Source organism: Suricata suricatta, chromosome 12 (assembly GCF_006229205.1).
Source record: "Suricata suricatta isolate VVHF042 chromosome 12, meerkat_22Aug2017_6uvM2_HiC, whole genome shotgun sequence".
NCBI classification, from domain to species: domain Eukaryota; kingdom Metazoa; phylum Chordata; class Mammalia; order Carnivora; family Herpestidae; genus Suricata; species Suricata suricatta.
In genome coordinates, this window is record NC_043711.1 from 16,440,707 (window position 1) to 16,457,918 (window position 17,212).

The 17,212-nt window shown below is 45.4% G+C and overlaps 2 protein-coding genes across 32 annotated transcripts in view; one reads left to right on the forward strand and one right to left on the reverse strand.

The window, feature by feature from the left end:
• Positions 1 to 8,905, reverse strand: part of KIF9 (kinesin family member 9) — a 53,571-nt gene extending 44,666 nt beyond the window's left edge. For 2 of the 23 annotated variants that reach the window (XM_029919062.1, XM_029919060.1), the window contains exons 1-4: positions 8,501 to 8,901; positions 7,319 to 7,561; positions 3,507 to 3,604; positions 1,019 to 1,184 (exon numbers count right to left, since the gene is read on the reverse strand). In XM_029919062.1, the coding sequence (XP_029774922.1) occupies positions 1,019 to 1,184; positions 3,507 to 3,604; positions 7,319 to 7,561; positions 8,501 to 8,663 (670 nt within the window). In that variant the 5' untranslated portion in view covers positions 8,664 to 8,901. The other 21 variants (XM_029919072.1, XM_029919077.1, XM_029919067.1 and 18 more) reach the window with 21 other exon arrangements.
• KLHL18 (kelch like family member 18) overlaps positions 8,707 to 17,212 on the forward strand; it is a 52,399-nt gene continuing 43,893 nt past the window's right edge. For 7 of the 9 annotated variants that reach the window (XM_029919087.1, XM_029919089.1, XM_029919091.1 and 4 more), the window contains exons 1-2: positions 8,707 to 9,140; positions 15,371 to 15,475. In XM_029919087.1, the coding sequence (XP_029774947.1) occupies positions 9,012 to 9,140; positions 15,371 to 15,475 (234 nt within the window). In that variant the 5' untranslated portion in view covers positions 8,707 to 9,011. The remainder of the gene's footprint in view (positions 9,141 to 15,370; positions 15,476 to 17,212) is intronic. The other 2 variants (XM_029919085.1, XM_029919086.1) reach the window with 1 other exon arrangement.

Consider the following 17,212-nt stretch of genomic DNA (forward strand, 5'->3'; position numbering starts at 1 on the left):
CTTCCTGGCTTGGCCACTACTTTTGGGCAATACTGGGCCATGGAAATCAGTGTTTGCCTTCACTACGCCAATCTCTAGTTCCTGGGATTGGTAGGTTTTGCACAAGGGGCTCAAATTCAGCATGTGAGCTGAGGTCAGAAACAGTGTCTATTAACACAAAAGTGCAGGAAGGAGTCACTTCAGCTGGGACTCAGAGCCCATTTGTGATTCTACAGCACTCGGGACCCAAAACTCTTAACTTCCTGGGCCTTTTTAGTTCCTCTGTCTCTACCTCCTCTGGGCCATATCCCCTCAGCATCAATGAGGACCACACCGATGTTTCACAAGCAGGATACATTAAAATGTTTGGTCATCAACACTATACAAACTTTTAAACAGAAGACCTAAAATCTGCAGACAGGAAACATTCTAGTCACATGGGCAAAGTTTACAAACTGTGATATATTCTTTCTATGGATTTTCAAATCTTAAGATTTTAAAGCAATCTTAGACCAAACTAGTTTGTAAAAATCTCCCAATAAAGTTGCTTTCTGTTTGTTAAGAAAATCAAACTCTACTCCATTTTTTCATGCTATATGTAAATAACTCTAGGCTACAATAGGAAGAAGTAGATTTATTTTGCTGGTAAAATGAATGGAAATAGCTCCTAGCAGGTAGCCAAGAGAGAAGTATTTGGACTCCATCAAATTTATAAGGCCATTACCTTCAAAACTCATATATTTAAAAGACTTGAAACAGGATAATAGTTCAATCCTCATGACCCATAGAGAGCCACAGTCATTGAATCTTCCTAGGAAGGTAGGACCCCAGAACCTTGGATCAAGTCATGCCCACAATACCACCAAGCAAATAATAAGTTTTCCACCTTAGAATTTGGAGATAGACAAATAAACAAACAAAAGTTAGCACGAGAGGTTATATTTTATTTTATTCACCATAAAATACTTGCACCTCTTCCTCCAGGAAGGGTTCTGTGGGTTCTTACAGTCATGTAATAACAGTTAATTAACTAAATTACCATTGTATCCGTCGAGGGCCTGAGCAACCACGTCCTTTGCGACTGTCTCATAAACCAAGTCCTGGGAGGCATTGTGGAGAACTCCATCCAGCTTGAAGGACCAGTCTGTCTGCTGGTTATTGACGACTCCTCTCCGAATATCTTTTTTTAAGTGAATATCAATGCTCTAGGGAGAGAGAAAGAGAAAGAAAGAGTTAGCTAGCTAGCTGGGTATTAGGAAACTGGTATGAAATATTCACTGATAGCTGAGGCCTGACCTGGAGAAAATAGAGAAAGCAAACTTTAAAAGAACAGGGATTCCCACACATGGACTGATATCCTGAGGATTTCTTTGGGATGGGAGAGGAGAAGGGAGGCCACACCACCCTTAAGGTGGAAGGACCAGGAGACTGGAGCACTTACTGGTTTCAGGCTTTGTCACCCTAGGTTACAGGGTACTGTTTGTCTAGATTCCCGGATCTATGATATGGGGTCGAGCATATTTATCATGGTTTTTTTTTTTAATTAAACAAGCTTTAGACACCTTTAATAAGCACAGGGAGGCCTTGACTTGGGCTGGAGACAAGAGTGGGCTTGGTGACAGAGGCCTGGGCTTGAGTCACATCTTTTACATGTTATTGTGAGTAATGATGAATTAACAGCCACAAAAATGGCTCTTGGATTCTCCAATAGTCCCTCACTTGTATTATAGCAAATCGAAGGTGCCTACTACTTGTAATCAGCATATCTTTAGATACAAAGATTAAAAATTTTTTTTGTAGATGTAAAGATTTCTAAAAACATTTTTAGACTATTAGATCTCTCCATAGCAAGGCACTAAGGCAGCAGCTGGTTTAGGAACATATTGGGTTAGGTCAAGGGGAGATTCCAATCTTCACAGTGGGGCCTTCTGATGTAAAGAGACTCTTGTAATTTTATACTGGCTGCCCTAATCCAGGAGCCAACACACAGCCAGACACAGAAAAAGTAAGATCAAGCAAGAGGAGGGGCTTTGTCCATTCACACATTAAATGCTCTGTGCTTCTGTTCTCACTGAGACCATGTCTAGCAGGATTCACTGCACAGGTCTGCACATGAGCTTTCCTCTGTCAAGACTTTCAAAGCTTGGGCAGTCTGCTCTTGGATTCTTCCCTTAAAGAATGTCTTTGGGGCGCCTGGGTGGCTCAATCCGTTAAGTATCCAACTTCAGCTCAGGTGATGATCTCACGGTTCATGGGTTCATTTCAAACCCATGACAACTCAACGTGCTGACAACTCAGAGCCTGGAGCCTGCTTTGGACTCTATATCTACCTCTCTCTCTGCCCCTCCCCCGCTAATACTCTGTCTCTCTCTGCTTCTCAAAAATGAATAAACTGTAAGACCCTCTTTGGGTCAAGCTGACCCTAATGGAAAATACCAACCATTGTTTCACTCTCCAACCCTCTTCCTGGTGGACAATTAAGGATTGGGCAATCCGGCTCTGGAAGTCCTAAAGTGTAACCCATAAATTACAACTTAAAGGTTAACTTGTTTTTCAAGATACTGTTGCAAGATTCCGCCCCCCCCCCCCGCCTTAACTGCAAAGTTCTCGCTTCTGTGCACCTGCTTCACCTCCCCTTCGGACCTATGATTGGTCACCTCAAATCTCCCCTGAGACAAAGAACTCTAAAATTGATAGGTCTCTGTCAAATCTTACAGTTGTGCGTCAGAATGTGATTTAACTCCATGTAACGCTGTAAACTATGGTTGGTTACTTCAATGATGACCCCTTCTGCTTTGCTATGACCTATATAACCACTGAGCAACAGATTGGCGGGGCTCTCTACTGAGGACTTGCCACCACTCGGGAGGGGCCATTCGGCCAAACTAAAATAAAACCCATTCACCATCTCCATTTGTGTCTGTGGGTTTCACTCTCGGTGACTTGGTTTAGGAGGGAAAGGTCTAACAAAATGTTAAAAACAAACAAACAAAAAGAATGTCTTCATGCTGCCCATGGTAGGTTCACAGGAGTTTGCCGAATGAAAACAGGACTCTCTCCACCTGTCCCAAGGCTGTCATGGGCTTCAGCAAGGTTGTCAGGGCAGCGGTCAGGACAGAGGGAGGGATAAATCCTTCCGGTTCTCTGGGTAAGCGTTTCTCCCACTGGCTTGGCAAGTGGAACAGTTATCAACTTAAGACATTCTTACTGGACCCCTTCCCAGAGGGATCATGTAGATCTGATCGCCACAAAGTTTTATGAGTATGGACAAATGTCAGCTGTTCTGTGTCAGACACATGGATGAAAGTAAATGTATTAACCACAAATATAATTCCAAGTGGGAGTTTCAAGAGTTTCCTTATTAAAAGCAATTCAAGGGGAGTGGTTTGGACTTGCTGGAAGTCTGGAGTCCATCTGAACTTTTATCGAATCAGTCTTGGTCCTTAAAGGCTTTTGAAACAGGGTCCCACTGCAGTAAGGTGAGACAGAGGGGACCAGGCTGGTGAAGGCAAGCATATCCTACTTACTTTGTTGTCGTCTCCGTATTTGATCATTTCATGAGCAAAGTCGTCGGTGGGTTTGACACGGACGAAGGCATGAACTTTTTTCCTAGTACCCATTCTAGCTAGAAAGAAGAAAATAGTGCAACTTTCAGCTGTCTTCGTCAAACGGCAATCAGAGGGGAGGTGTCATGCATTAAGAAGATCGGAACCGAGTGACTGACATGCAGTCTGTGTTTTCCTATCCCACTGAGACCCAGTCTTCTTTTTACCGCCTCGCATGTCAGTGCTCTATCCATGGGACACACTATCCAACAAGTACAGGCACTTCCTATTTACAGGCTCTCGCAACGTTTTCCACCCATGGCCCCCTAAAAGAGAGAAATACAAAGCAAAAAGAATGCTCCCTTTAGTGGCCTAATCTTAGACGTGTTTCCTAAAAATGTTCTGTTCCTGAGTTCACTTATACTTTGCCTCATTCATTATGCTTTCCTCTAAAATACTTGCTATCAAATGCATTTAAACTTGATTTTCTTGTCTTCTTGAACATACGCTACCTCAGATGCAGCAGCTCCTCCTTTACCTTCGTTTGACTTAGATCAGAAAATGATTCCCGAGAAGTATATTTAATCTAGCCCATAATCAGATATTCTTTCTTCTCTGACAGTCCATTGAAAGAGAAATCAAACAGCCCCCTACCTCCTCTTTTCGTAAACCTAACTAGAGTCTCATCGTTTTCTTTCAGGTAGACACACTTAAATTTGTATTCCTTTATACTACCATGAATAATCACCATGTATAACAAAATGTTAAATTAATGCTTGGTGTGGCTTCCTGGAATCGGATATAAGCATACAGGTGTAAGTGTTAGGGAGGGAGATTTAGGTAAATGGCCTTCCTACTACGTAGAGCTGTCCTATAATGGAAAAGACTCAACCCAGGTCAAGTTGCCAGCCAGCAGAGATGCTACCCCAGGGACTGCTGCACGGAGCAGAGAGTTAATTAATTCCTAAGATCCTGTCCAACTGAAGTATTTTATAAAAATTTTTAAAAATTGAATTGTACAACCAAAGGATAACTAAGAAATCTCATATTTTATTGGGTATTAGTCTCATTGGTGAAATCACACTAGGCCCTTTCCTGAGAGTGCCTGTGTAAAAATACTGAATACCAGTTACACAGTAAATTTTGGTTCCAACCTTGACATAGAGTGGAAAAGCAAAGGGGGTTATTAAACAGAAGTAACAATTGTGCTATTTTTATTGCTTTAAGGGGAATTTAAAACTTAGTTCTTCAAAAAATAAAAATAAAAAACAAAACTTACTTCCTCAGGTGCCTCTTATACACTGATGACAAAGGATTAAATATTGAGAGAAAATATCAAGAGCTCTAAGGATCGCTAAGGAAAACTCAATCTGTAATCATTCTACCTAGTTAAGTAATACCATGAAACTAGATGAAAGTCTATGAAAATATACTAAGCTTCAGGGCGCCTGGGTGGCTCAGTCAGTTAAGCCTCCGACTTCGGCTCAGGTCAGATCTCACGTTCGTGGGTTCGAGCCCCGCGTCAGGCTCTGTGCTGACAGCTAGCTCAGAGCCTGGAGCCTGCTTCCGGTTCTGTGTCTCCCTCTCTCTCTGCCCCTCCCCCTCTCATCCTCTGTCTCTCTGTCTCAAAAATAAATAAAACATTAAAAAAAATAAATACTAAGCTTCATTGTTTGAAATTATTGGAGTAATTAACACAATAGAGTTTTAAATTGTTCAAAGGGAAGACATTTCTAATTTTATATATAATTTTTTAAATATCAAGCTAGTATTCTTTTCTTTCCTTCTTTTTCAAATGATGTGAACAATATCATCAAGTAGTCTATGGTCACGGAGTCCTAACACTGGGCCCTCACATTTCAGTAATTTCACTTTTATGGAGCTATGAATATACAGAAAGAATGTGAAAAATTCATTTAGAGTTAATGCTCCAAATGTACCAAACACATTTGGAATAGGGACAAGGCCTGAAGGTCAGGATGGATACACTGCTTGGTACACTTGTCTTCTGACCTTCCTGTCAGGGTTGAATCAGTTCAGTTATGAGACGAGGCAATTGCCACTAAAATGACTTGCAACCTCATAGGACAGAAAAGAGGAGGTGAGGCCAAAGAAATCACTGTATGCTCTTGTAAACCATCACCGCCACCACCACCACCAGCAAAGGAATCTGTTGAATTTATGAACAGTTAGGGAAACATGAGACATAGGGAACTGATTCAATTTCATATTCAAATTGGAAAATAGCAACAACACAATTAAGGATAAAATAGCTTGCTTGAACTACTGCAAAACATTCTAATAAACTTCTAGGATGCTTAATATTTAAAAAAAATCAATTGTTAAGACCTTTACTGTAAGAAAAAATCATGTTTGGCAGAGATTTCTTCTCTGAATTACAGTTAATTATTATTATTATTATTTTTTAAGCACATTAAGGGGCACCTGGGTGGTTCAGTCAGTTAAGTGGCAGACTTTGGCTCAGGTCATGATCCCGCAGTTCCAATCCCATATCAGGCTCTGAGGTGACACCTGAAGACCCTTCAGATTCCGTGTCTCCCTCTCTCTATGCCCCTCCCCTGATCATGTTCTGTCTCTCATTCTCTCAAAAATAAACATTAAAAGCAATTTTTAAAAGCACATTAAAGAATATTAACATTTTCCCTGTATTATCTAAGAGAGGTTCACTGAATGTTACCTGATAGATTTTAATGATATTAAACACACTTCTAAACACAACTTGCAATGACTGGTAGATTTCCTATTACAATTACATTAACCATCATCAACGGCATGAATTAAATAAAAACAGGCTGTGCCCTTTCAGTCTACAGTTTCAATGATGTAGACAAATGAAACTCTAACCCCTGTTACAAGCCCTTCAGATGTCAAATCAAATAAGCAAACATGACACTGTCATATATATTTGCTAACTGTAGAACTGTGTGTCCGCTTGCTACATTCCTCACGTAATTATTTTATGGAAGTCTTTTCCCAGCCACTATGAGACCATTCAGACCTTTTAGTTTTTAGAAAATGAAATGGAAAGGTATTCAGGTGATCAAGGATGGTGGCTTATCCAATTTCAGTCCTAAAATTTTTGTCTGTAAAACTGAGCTCGAGAGATAAAAAGCCACGAATAGCTCTAATGTGGATCCCAAATCGAGGAAATTGAAAAGAAAATCTCAACTCCAAGTTCTCGTTGATCTAGGCTATTGGGAAGTTGAGAATGGAAGCAGGTGTGTTGTGACTCAAGCAAACTTCCCCTCAGTCTCTACAGCTCTGGAAACCATTGCCCATACCAGTAGTCTGAGGGCCCAGCCTCCTGGCCAGGGTGCGCTCTGAAAGGAACCAGCCTAGGTGGCAGGTGCCTAGGACTCCCTCCTGGATGCCCCCACCCACCAAGCACAGGAAGAGCACAGGACAGCCTGAGCATCGCCCTCCCCTCGGAGTGGGGCCTGTAATTTGCCAACATGCACATGCACATGCAGTTCCCCTCTTCCCAAGGCCCTCCCCATGCTCACATCCATAGCTTCAAGTATGCCAGGAGCCATGCCCACCTAAGACAAGCCTTTTTTATTTTAAGGTGTTTTTTTTTTTTTTTTTAGGTAATCTCTCCACCCATGTGAGGCTTGAACTCACAATCCTGAGATCAACAGCTGCATGCTCTACCTACTGAGCCAGCCAGGTGCCCTGCAAGCTTTTTCTATTAACTTAACTCCTCCTAGAAGCCTCCTATTCAGCAGCCCCTCAACATCCAGACATTTAGAGACCCCATGCAATCTTGCACTTACTGAAATAATGCTTGTTACCATTCTTACGCCGCATCATTTGACTGGGTTTCCACTCCCAAGTTAAATTACACGTTGCTTGAGGGACAGAACTGTGCTTTATCTTTTGAATCCCCCTGCAACGTCCAGAACAGTGCCCAACACAGAACAGGCACTCAAGAAATGGTGGTTGGTAGTGATGGTCATGGCTGGAGGTCAGAGGGTGGCTGGCTGAATCTCCACATGTGGGTCCAACTTCGGTCACTACTGAGAGAGTCCCAAGGGGCATATGTCACTCCCCTCCCACACCACATCCAACCCCTGAGCCCACAGCCCTTCAGGAGGACACTTAGTTTCCAGGCACCACTTGCAAGAAGCCATATTGAGTCCCTCACCATGCCCTCTCTTTCAGCAGGGCTTTCCTCCCTCAGGATCTTATGGAGAATGCTCTTCTCTCAAGGCAACACCTTTAGATATTTCTGGTGTAAATAAATGAACCTCAGGGTGGCCACCACTGACGATCTCCCTGAAGATTCTTGGTTACATTATTCGTTTTAGTGGTGGGAATGAACAGAATTTGCTACCAGGCGTTTCTGAAGGCTGGATAAAAGGAGAGGACGCGTCTGCTGGAACCGTAGGCACCAGATGTCCCTATCTTCCAGCGCTCCTGCCCAGACCAGACTCTCTCATCTGGAACTTTCATAGGTTGAAGTGGCGGCAGCATCTGAACCCTGAAACAACAGGATCCAAACGCAGCCAGCCCTAGGCTAAAGCAGAGACTCGATTCCAGGCAGAACTGGCCTTCTCCGTTTTCCTCACCCAACATAACGGACCCCTGTGTGGAGTATGGGAAGCATGGGACCATTCTTGTCCCTCTTTGGAGCGGCTTCCTCATTCGTAAAGCGAAGGGCTCGACCTAGCGATCCCGAAGTCCCCTCCCGTTCGAAAACTACCAAGTAAAAAGGATCCAGAAGATCTCTGGCCCCGCACCTCACGCCCCCTCAACCTCGGCAGAGACGCAGAGCCCTCGTAGGGTCAGGGAACATTAAATCCGAAGACCCTAAGCCGCAGCCAGCTCAAAAGAGCCCCCACGATGCCGCACCCTCTCCTCCGCTCGGGTTTCACAGATCAGGGAGCCAAGCTGGGGGGACTCCCGGGTAGTGCGGTGTTCAGATCCCAGCCGCTGCCCACCACCTGGGCGCATACCCCTCTCGAGCCTCCCCTCTTCACATCCGTGCGGCGCGTGGCCCCTGCTCACCGCTCCCGAGGCAGTGGCCCTCCCGCTGCGCGACCGCTGCAACAGCAACGACCGCAATCCTGCACTCGAGGCTGCAGAACTGTGTACATAGCCGCCATGGCAACGGACCATTTCCGCAGGTTCCGGAAGTACCGAGGTAGTGGCGGAACTGAAGTCCTCGGTCCTGGGTGGAGATAACAAGTAAGGTCAGGGCCGAATCGGAAAGGCGGGAGATGGGACCGGCTAATCCAGGAAGACTTCGGCAACTGCAGGCGCGACAGCACGGTCAGGAAAGCGAGGGAACGAAGGCTGCGCTCGCACCAGGAAGCGGGGCAGCGGGGCTTCCGGCGCAGAGCGGCCTGAGACTACGGCGGCCGTGCAGGCCCGTCTGCTCCTAGCTGTGTGCTCCCGGCGACAGTCCGCCCCGCCCCGTTTGGTTTCGAGCCGGCCTGGCCTGCGCAGTCGCGGCGGCCGGGGAAGATGGTGGAGGACGGCGCGGAGGAGCTGGAGGACCTGGTGCACTTCTCCGTGTCCGAGTTGCCTAGTCGTGGCTACGGCGTCATGGAGGAGATCCGGCGGCAAGGCAAGCTGTGCGACGTGACGCTCAAGGTACTGAGGGCTGGGCTGCGCGGGACTGAGGGATAAGGAACCTAGTGGGGAGGAAAAAGGGGCGGGGGGTAGGGGAAGAGAGGTCTAGCGGGCAGAGCGTGGGGCAAGGAGGTTGGAGACCGAGTAGGGGAGAGAGAGGTGCCGAGTGGGAGAGGGGTATTGGGGCTGAGTGGAGAGATGGACAGGGACAGCCTCTTAGCCCTTGGAAGGAAAGGCTGAGAGGTGCGCGCCTGAGGCCCTCGGCGTGGGAGACATCGGGGTGCCGCCTCCCTTTTCTGTCAGACAGGAGAAAATGGGCTTGCAGCCCCTCTCTGGAGGAGGGGGTGGTGGCGGCCGTCCCTATATTCTGATGGGCGCCAGTGAAGCACCTTCTCTTGTCACCATAGACATTTCATTGTGCCCCTCGAAGTTAGCTGTTCTGTTGTAGAGGCGCGGGCTTCACCGTAGGAGTCATTGCTTGCCCTTGATTGTTAGATTTACTACCTTGTCTCTTAAGAGCTTTTAAAATCGGATCTGGACATCTTTTGAGGTGGGCATCTACTCTGCCCCCCAACCCATGCTGGAAGGCACACCACCACCACCACCTCCACAAAGGTCTGGGAGGATGGGCTGCGTGGGGAGAGGGATCCCTTAGCCACCTGTTCCCTACTGGCATTCTGGGCGGAAGAGCCAGCCTTCCTCCTGTGCTTTGCATCCATTCCTGCTGGAGAGGCATGCTGTGCTGCACTTGGCCAGATTCCTGAGTCCTCAGGAGCCCTCCAGATGGGGAGAGGCTGCTGTGAGCTGTGTTCCCTGTTGGACTTTTTGACTTGAAGGCTCTGAGCAGCTGTGGAAGACCACACGTTAAAAAAATATATACATGCAGAGCTCTTTTTTGCTCTTCTAATTTTCTACAGAATTAAGGAAACTTCTTTTCTTCCCATAGTTGAGTCAGACCTCTGGAGAGAGGAGAGTAGATTTAAGAGTGTGGAGAGAGAAGGATTTGGATTAAAATCCCTAGGCGTAACCTTGGGCAAGATACTTAATCTCTCTAAACATCAGTTTTCCAAATGTAAAAAGAGGGATGCTTTCTTATCAGTGTGAGAATGAAATGAGACATTTGTGGTTTTCTTTGCATGGTGCCTCGCAGAAGTTTTTCATCCTCTGAGGGAGGTTGGTTTTCCAGGACAAGAGTGAGGCAGCCTGAGAGGGAAAAAGATCTTTAGCGGGGAACCAAGAGGTTTGAGAAGAATCAGCTGGACTAAAGGAGGCAGAGGAAGTAAATATAAATGAGGCGGTTACATGTAGATGCCAAGGCTGCTAGAGGTTTGTAAGCAAAAGAGTGATCTGTTTGTGGAGGTGACACTTAGGGTGAGTAGAGAGCCTGGTAAAAAGCAATACTAGGGGAGGGTTTTTGGATTAAGATTTAGGCTGTAAGGGGGAGGCAGGGAAAGCCTGGGAGACACAGAGAAGCAAAAAGGGTCTGATCCTGGCGGATGATTACAGATATTTCTGTGTAAAATGAAGCAGTGCATTTTGCCTCGGCATTTAATGCAAATACAGAATATAACAACCCCTTGGCATAACAATGCTTGTATGATTTTTTTCCCATTAAAATGCTTTTTGTTCATTCAAAGGGACAAGATAATTATCAGAGGTAATTCCAACCCAGAGTGTCTGTCTAAATTGCTGTATTAGGTCCGAGCATCTGGGACATAAGGGCTAGTATAAAGGTACAGAGTAGAGCTGGACTGGACCTGGAGAGCGTTTAGTTCATTGGGTTTCTAACTCTTCTGTAGCTCAGTGGCAATGTGCTGTCGGGGGCCAGGGGAGGCCATACAAACCAGGCCCTCCCTCATTTCTTCTCCCCTTCACTAGAGCTGCCCTGTGAAATCTGTTTCGGTTTCTCTCTCTCTCTCTGTCTGTCTGTCTCTCTCTCACAGTAGAGTCTTGCCTGAAACTTCTGATGTTTCCTGTCTTCCAAATAAATGGAAGGCTGGTTGGAAGCATTTTGGTGTGGGATGGGTTTATGGACTAGTGGTCCTCCTTATGGGGCGGTGCTTCTCAGCCTTTAGCAAGTATTATAATCACTTTGTGGCCTGTTCACACACTGGTTGTTGGACCTCACCCCAGAATTTTTTATTCAGTATTTACATTTCTGACAAATTCTCCAGTGACACTCCTGCTGGCCTGGGGCTACATTCTGAGAGCCAAAACTGTAAGGTGATGGACCTGACCTTTTCAGTGCGATATGTTCAGAGTCTGTGGATCTTCATTCAGGCGTCTGTCCGAGTGGAATAAGCTTAGCTGTTAGCATCCTAGGAGCCTTGTGGTGGGAGGGGAATGGGGGCTCCCGCTTCTATATGCAGACTTTCACTTAATCTCCTGAATGGGGCCACTTCCTAGTCTTCAGTGGTTCCCTGATTGCCCAAGTTTGGAGTCTAGTTCATCCTGTCCGGATGGTAAACCTCCAGCCTTCTGCTGGGGTGGGGACCAAATAGTTGCCCAGGGGAGGGGAGCAGAACCGGCTGATTGCAGCCTCCCTTCTCCTCACACCTTCAGAGGAGGCCTGAGTCTCCAACAGTTGAGTTTGGGAGGGGGCTCTGTAGCCATCTGTAGCACTCTGCATTCTCCATCTAAGTCACTTACTAGCCATCTTCCAAAATTTGGTGATGCTTTTGATCTCTTCTCTCTTTCAGCTTCTTTTTCCTTGGGAGCTTTGTTCCTTGATTGTCAGTCTGAGAGGTAGTATTGGCACAGACTCAAGCCAGACTGCCTGGGTTTGAACTCTGACTCTGCCACTTATTAGTTGAGCAAGTTCCTTAAACACTGGTGACTCAGTTCCTTCATCTTTAAAATGGGCGTCAGTGTGTTAGGGATTCCATTAGTTAATGCACTTAACACAATCATGTAGTAATTGTTCAGTAAGCAGTAGATATTTATGGATAATAACTTGATGGGGTTTCTAGAAGGGAGGGGAAATAAATGGGTAAGTTCAACCTGCCATTTTGAATTTGTTTTAGCTTCTGATGAATTCTGGATGATTTTATCTAAACATAACATTCATTGCCTTAAAAGGGTCTGTAGACCACTGCTTTGCTTCACTAGCCTGTATTGTTCAGATGAGCACCCAAGCCCAGAAGAAGGGACTTGCCCAAGGTCACAGACTGAGTTAGGCAGAGCTAGGACTAAAGACTGGATTCCCGGTCTCTTTTCTCCTGGCCAGGTGTTCTTTCATGTTCTCCTGTTGCCTCTTCTGTCACTGACAGTGATTCCAGCGGGTACCGCGTGGATTAATCTACCTCAGGTCAATCCTTACTCATCCATAACAACATGTCATTTTTTCTGTCCTCCTGAGTTTTAGTGAGAGTGTACAAGTTAGCATTAGGTATGATGCAGTCTCTAAATTCACTGCCAACTCTTAAACCTTTCTTAGTTTTGTTTTTGGAAATATTTGAAATTTAAGTTCCTTGGGCACCTGTTGGATAATTAAGAAGAGGTGTAACAGAAAGGGTAATACTGGATTTTTTAAGTCGTATTCTATGTCTATGTTGACTTGAACCTTTTTTGAAAAACTGAAAACGAGGAATCTTCTCCCCAGAAAAATGCACATACTTAACATACATGCAACATTTTGCATTCAGTCATGGGAGCAATTCCCCTGAAGCTCATCTTTGGATCATGGGTCATGAATCCAGCTGAGTATTGTTCTTCTATCAGAAAAAGCCCATGGTCCGTCTGCTTGGCAAATCATTTTATCTCGAAGCCTAGGAGGATAGCAGTGCAGGGCTTGTTGGCAACCTATAGCATAAGGCTTGGTCTGGGTAGAGAGGTTTGCATCTATTGAGGCCTTTGTCCCTTGTTTCCAACAGCCGGTGTCATCTCCTTTCCTCTGGGCTCACGTGGGCCCAGCGAGTTGAGCAGACTCCCCAGATTCAGTGAGCGCTCTCCACAGGTCCTAATTCATAAGATCTGGACCCACCACTTTATCATTTGTCTGTTCTCCCCTCACCTCATACACTCCTTTTTCTTTATTTGTGAGGGCAGAATGGTGTCACCAAACCTGCATATTACTCCCTGACCCATCAGCTTAGGAGAGGAGCTTCTTAAAACACACACACACACACTCACACACACACACACTCACTCACTCACTCACTCACTCACTCACTGATCTGCAACCGCTAATGAATGGTTCTCCAACAATTTTCTGGCATCCGTTTTCTAGCATTTTCCCAAGGCCCTTGCTAAAATTTTGAGCCCAGATCGGAGAATGTATCCTCTGGAAAGGAATGTCTTTTCCATGGGTAAAAGGCACAGTATTAGAATATTTCCTTTTGACCCACTAAATCCAAGTGCACAATTTCCATTGAGACTGGCTTCAAGAGCTACCCGTCTGAGTCTGGAGTCTCGCCTGAGTTTCTCTCACACTGATTTTTGTGATGAAAGAGTATGTGGAGAGGATATCAGGAAGTGAAGTAAGAACTTGTTGATACATGCCACTTTCATGTTGTGTGTGGTGTCGTGAGTTATACAGGTATAATTACAGAGCTGGAGGATTCCTATGAAAAGGAGCCATAGAGGGCCTCTAGCAAAGCCATCCATTTTACAGATAAAAAAAAAACCCCTGAGGCTTAGAGATATTAAAGGATTGCCCAAGGCACAAAGCTGTGTTATCTGGGGTCCAACATGGCTGCTTGTCCATGGAAGGAATGCTTGTTGGTGGAGGGAATGCTTTTGTGTCCTCTGTCCAGTTATTCACCTGCCCTGCTGGTGTGACGCAGCAGAGCGGGAACAAACACCATCTGCAGTGTCATTTTTGAGCAGGGAGGACAGTGATGGGTATGCAACACTGTTGCTCTGTTTCAGGAGAGAAGAAAAGTACAGGCGTTATCTGCTAGTCTCTTGGACATATGGATTCTGGCCTCTTTTGAGTTTAAAATGACACTGCCTTGGAAAACTTGAGCTTCTGAATATTGTTTGTTCGTGGTGCTTTCTACTAACTTTTTCCAGGCTTCTGTGTTCATTTCCAGCCTCACCTCTTTTTAGTGAACAGTTAGTCCCGAGAGGAAGAGTGTGCTCTTTGAGAGCACGTGTGCATTTGGGATATGAATTTGTATTCATCGAAAAGTCAGTTTTGCCCTTTCTTCCTCAAGTTCTGTGGTGGGGAATGCTGTTACCTTTGGACGCCAGTCAGAGGATGAGAGAACTTGCTGCAGCCTGATGTGGGGAGGGTAAGGGAGTCGGAGGCATCCTGGAAAATCAGCTCCCACCCTGGCAGCGTTCCTGGGGTTCACCCTGAGGCTTCTGGAGCTTGGCCAGCCAGCTGTGTGAATTTAAGAAGCCTGTGTTGGGGGATGCCTCTTAATGCAGGTGGTTCCTTTATTATTTTGTTCGTGAGACTCCATCGTTTGCCCGTTGGCCACACCTGGTTCAGCTTAGAGGCGAGTTGGTGGAAAACGAGGTCACATCTTTCTAAAGGTGGGTTCCTAGCCCCTTCTAAATCGCAAGCGTGGCGTGTCTCTTCCAACTCTTGATTTGTTGCCTCTTGGCACTCCTGTTGCCTCCTTGGTGTAGAGCCAGCCGGTTTCCCCACAGTCAGTTTAGGGAGGCCTCTTCCACACAAACCGCTGACCACATCGCCACCCATTTCCAGCGGGGGAGAAGAGAATGAACCAAGATGTGTGAACCAGGAGCTGGCAAGCATTTTCTGTAAAGAGCCAGATAGTAAATGTTTTAGGATTTGTGGGTCATACAGTTTCAGTTGCAAGTGCTCACCTCTGATGTTGTAGCACCAGAGCAGCTGAGCACAGTACATAGGCACATGGGTATGGCTTTGCCCCGTTAAAACTTTATCTACAAAAAACAGGTGTAGGCCTAACCCGTTGGCTGTGGCTGGCTGACCCCTGCGATAGAGTGATATGGCCTTTGTAAAGTTAGAGGCTTTTGAAGTAGCTTCCACTGGCTTTATTGCCCCAATATATACTTCTGTCGTTTCAACCACAGTATCTAGCAGTGGGAAGCATCTCTTGTTAAAGAGTACAGATGAGCCCGAAATGAAGCACTTTCTTTTTCCGGCTCACTTCAGGGGATCATGAGACTATCCTGGTGGGTGACCGAATAACTGACATAGGAGAAGTTACTGTTAAATTTTGCATCTCCTCTTTAAAGTCTTGTTAGCTCTGCTGGAGCTTGAGCCAGACTGTTTGTGAAGCATTAACTAAAGACACCATGCTCCCTTTCTGTCTCAGTTGAAGCTGAGGATGCTTAGCTGCTTGCAGAATGGCAGGCCAGAGGAGACCGTGTTGGCTCCTGTGTTCCAGTGGACCTGCCCGGCTGTGTTCAGGGCCGTGAAGGTAAGGGCCAGAGTTGGGGCTGCCGGCAGGCAAAGTAGAGAGTTCACATATGGCCCAGTACGTCTGGGCAGAGTGTGCTGCGTATTTGATCAGAACACAAACGTGCTTTCCAAAAAACAAGCTCAAGAACAGACATTTGTACATGTCTGCAGCAGAATCATTCACAGTTGCTGAAAGATGGAAGCCACCCAAGGTGCACCAACAGTTGAATGGATAAAATTTACTCCATTTAGTTGAAATATAGACAATGGAGTAATATTCCACACATATAATGGAATATTATGTAGCCTTAGAAATGGAAGAAACTTGACACCTGCTACAACATGGATGAATCTTAAAGACTTTATTCATGCTGAGTGAAACCAGCCATTCATAAGGGGACAAACACCGTATAATTCCACTTGAATGATGTAACCAGAGTACACAAAGGAAATAGAATGGGGCTGCTCAGGAATGGGAGGAGGGGACAGGGAGTTCTCGTTGAGTGGGGACAGAGTTTCAGTTTGGGAAGATGGAAAAGTTCTGGAGACAGATAGTGGGGCTGGTTGCACACCAATGTGAGTGTACTTAACCACTGAACTGGACGATTAAATGGTAAATTTTGCATTATGTATATGTTATCATTTAAAATTTTTTTTCTTTTTACATTTATTTATTTTTGAGAGACAGAGAGAGACAGAGCGTGAACAGGGGAGGGTCAAAGAGAGAAAGAACACAGAATCCGAAGCAGGCTCCAGGCTCTGAGCTAGCTGTCAGCACAGAGCCCGATGTGGGACTCGAACTCACAAACTGTGAGATCATGACCTGAGCCAAGGTCAGATGCTCAACCGACTGAGCCACCCAGGCATTCCACCATGATTTTTTTTAAAAAAGCTAATAAGCTCAAGAAGATTTGTTACCAGGTGGGCAAGTGAGACTACATGTAATGCTGTGATTGTGGAGACACTAAAGATAGAATCTAGCTCTGTGTCCAGACCCACCGAGGAGAAACACGGATCCTCAGGGGTCTTCTCTCCTGTTCTTTCACTTTGTAGTGTGCTGCCTCAGCTGTTAAGAGCCAGATTTTAGTAGCTCAGCCCTGGAGCTGAGCTTCAAATAGTACTTAAAAGGAATCGATTTCTGAGAGACACATATTAAAATGATGCACATGTATTGTAAGCTTATTTTTCCTGTGCTGATTTGTAAAACCTAAATGTCCTATAACCTTGACAGAGCTGTCCCGAGGACTAGCAAAACACACTGTGCTAACCTGTCTCCCCACTAAAGGTTTGTTGGCATAGTCTGTAAATTATAAATGACTTTCAAATCAGTATCTCTGTTTTGCTTATTTTGCTTCTAAATTCTAGACCTGCATTTCATTTGTCCTGTTGATCCTCATGCTAATTATGTCTCAAACGAAGGCCCTTTCCCTCCTAAACCATCTCTTTGTTCACTTTGTGTATGGATGGCACACTATCCATGTAGTCAGGATTGAAACCCTGGACTTGGCTTTGGCCCATCCTATCTCTTTTCTGTGTATTTTGTGGCATCTATCACAATAATAATGACATTATTTACAGTATCATAAGTCTATGACAGCAGGGTCTGTGACTGAATTATTCACTGATATGTCTATGTAATGGTTCCTTAGTAAACCACCGTCCCGATTCAGGTCCTCTTCATATTTTCCCTAACCTGGGATTTCTTGAGTAGCGTGTTGAGAGAATTCTTACAGACCCCTTAGGGAATGATCCTTGT